We start from the raw sequence: 1,914 nt of genomic DNA on the forward strand, positions 1-1,914 counted from the left end.
ACAGAAATGTTACTATATTATTATATATCGTGAAATTTATGTCATATTACTCGCACCTAGTTAACAACAATGTAACATCTCCCAAATTAAAACTTGTACACATGACAGTATAATGTCATGAAGTAAGATTAAATATAAAAACACAAACACATTTGGATCTTTAAACAAGAATACAAAACGAAGACATCTGTCAGCCTTTTTACATTTAATCCAACCCCTTATGACACGTAATCACTCACACGGACCCTTTAAAAACCTCCAGAAAGTCTTTAAAACTACGAAGACACGCTTCAAGAGTCATAATATCCAATTGAACACCTCTTTTGGCTATAAAAATCAGTCATACGTGTTAAATAAACAGAATATTAGCGGATCTGCTGCACTGCAGGTTAGACACATGCTACAGGGGACAACTGAGCTAAACAGTGATTTATATCTCCGGTGAAAACATCAGGGCAAAAACGTGACTGTAATGTTCTTGATTTACTTTTGTTGACAGCTTTCAAGGCTCTAGTAAAGTCTCCGTTTTGTCCGCAGCGGTTGATTTCGGTCCAGAGAGCAGCAACGGGCCCCGATCCGCTCGCCATCTTCAGCCATATGAGAGGAAACTGTGTGTGGCAGAATAAGAGTCTCACCAACAACCGGTTGATGCAATAAAAGTCAGCAATTTGACGAGACGCGACAACTGATTTAAAATATTATAATAATATAATTCTATATAGATCAGTGGACGCGACACGGAATATAAGACTGCTTTTAAGTTTTAAAATATTAAAAAAGTTCATTATGGGAATCGTCTCATATTAGTTTTTTTGTTGTTGTAGGTTCTTTATTTCTTGTATGTTATTTATTACAAGTGTAACGGCGGTTCATTCCGCTGTGGCGACCTCAGAATAATAAAGGGAATAAGCCAAAAAGAAAATGAATGAATGAATATTGTTTCACAGCAGCTTAACTTACATGAAAAAAATCAAATAATTAGATTGTTATAGCATTATTATATTTGTACTGTATGTATTTACTTACCAAATATGATTCACAAAGACGTGCACATTAAAATCAAATTCAAAAAACAAGATTTTAACAATCCTGTCTGATAATATAATGTCTGTACAATATTGCATTTTTGAAGTGTAAAAATGCCACACAAATGAATGTAATAATTTTTTTAATTATATATTTCACAACATTTAATATACAGTACACATCTAATTATAAGCAAACAGTATAAAATAAAGTTTAGATTATATTAAATAATTAACTATATATATATATATATATATATATATATATATATATATATATATATATATATATATATATATATATATATATATATATATATATATATATATATATATAGTAAAAGAAAAGTTTTGCAAACAAAAAATAAAGTTTTGAGCAAAAAATAAATAAATGTAAATCTTCAAAAATCGCAAATAATTTTTAAAAATAAAATAAACGTTAATTTTGCTAACAAAAATAAGTAAACTGCAAAGGCAAATAAAAATTAACATTGCAAACAAAAAACGATCTGCAAATAAAAATCAAGCAGTGCCAAAAAATAAAATAAAATATTTGCAATAAAAAAACTGTATATATTTGCAAAACATTTCATGTCAATTGCAACGCTCATTTTGATTCACTTTTTAGTCACTGTGAGTTTGCAATGCTGTTTTCACTTTGCACTTCACGTTTCTGCGAGTTTCACTTTGTGGCCCTGATTTGACAAGGGGGCGGAGTCAAGGCAACATCTGTTGGACTGCATCCTAATCATCACCAATACTGCAGAAGACCTACTGGAACCCGCATGGAGCCAAGATTCTCACAGAAATCAGTCAAGTTTGGTGAAGAAGACATCATGGTTTGAGGTTACATTCAGTATGGAGGCGTGCGAGAGATCTGCAACAGCCT

The 1,914-nt window shown here is 31.2% G+C and overlaps 1 protein-coding gene across 3 annotated transcripts in view; it reads right to left on the reverse strand.

The window, feature by feature from the left end:
- The window catches only part of srp72 (signal recognition particle 72), a 24,401-nt gene extending 23,802 nt beyond the window's left edge, over positions 1-599 (reverse strand). For all 3 annotated transcript variants that reach the window (XR_012390129.1, XR_012390128.1, XM_073922433.1), the window contains exon 1: positions 488-599. Coding sequence is in view for 1 of the 3 variants with exons in the window: in XM_073922433.1 (XP_073778534.1) it covers positions 488-587 (100 nt within the window). In the remaining 2 variants the exon portion in view is untranslated. The remainder of the gene's footprint in view (positions 1-487) is intronic.
- Between the last annotated feature and the right edge of the window lie 1,315 nt (positions 600-1,914).

This window comes from Danio rerio, chromosome 14 (assembly GCF_049306965.1).
Source record: "Danio rerio strain Tuebingen ecotype United States chromosome 14, GRCz12tu, whole genome shotgun sequence".
NCBI lineage: Eukaryota > Metazoa > Chordata > Actinopteri > Cypriniformes > Danionidae > Danio > Danio rerio.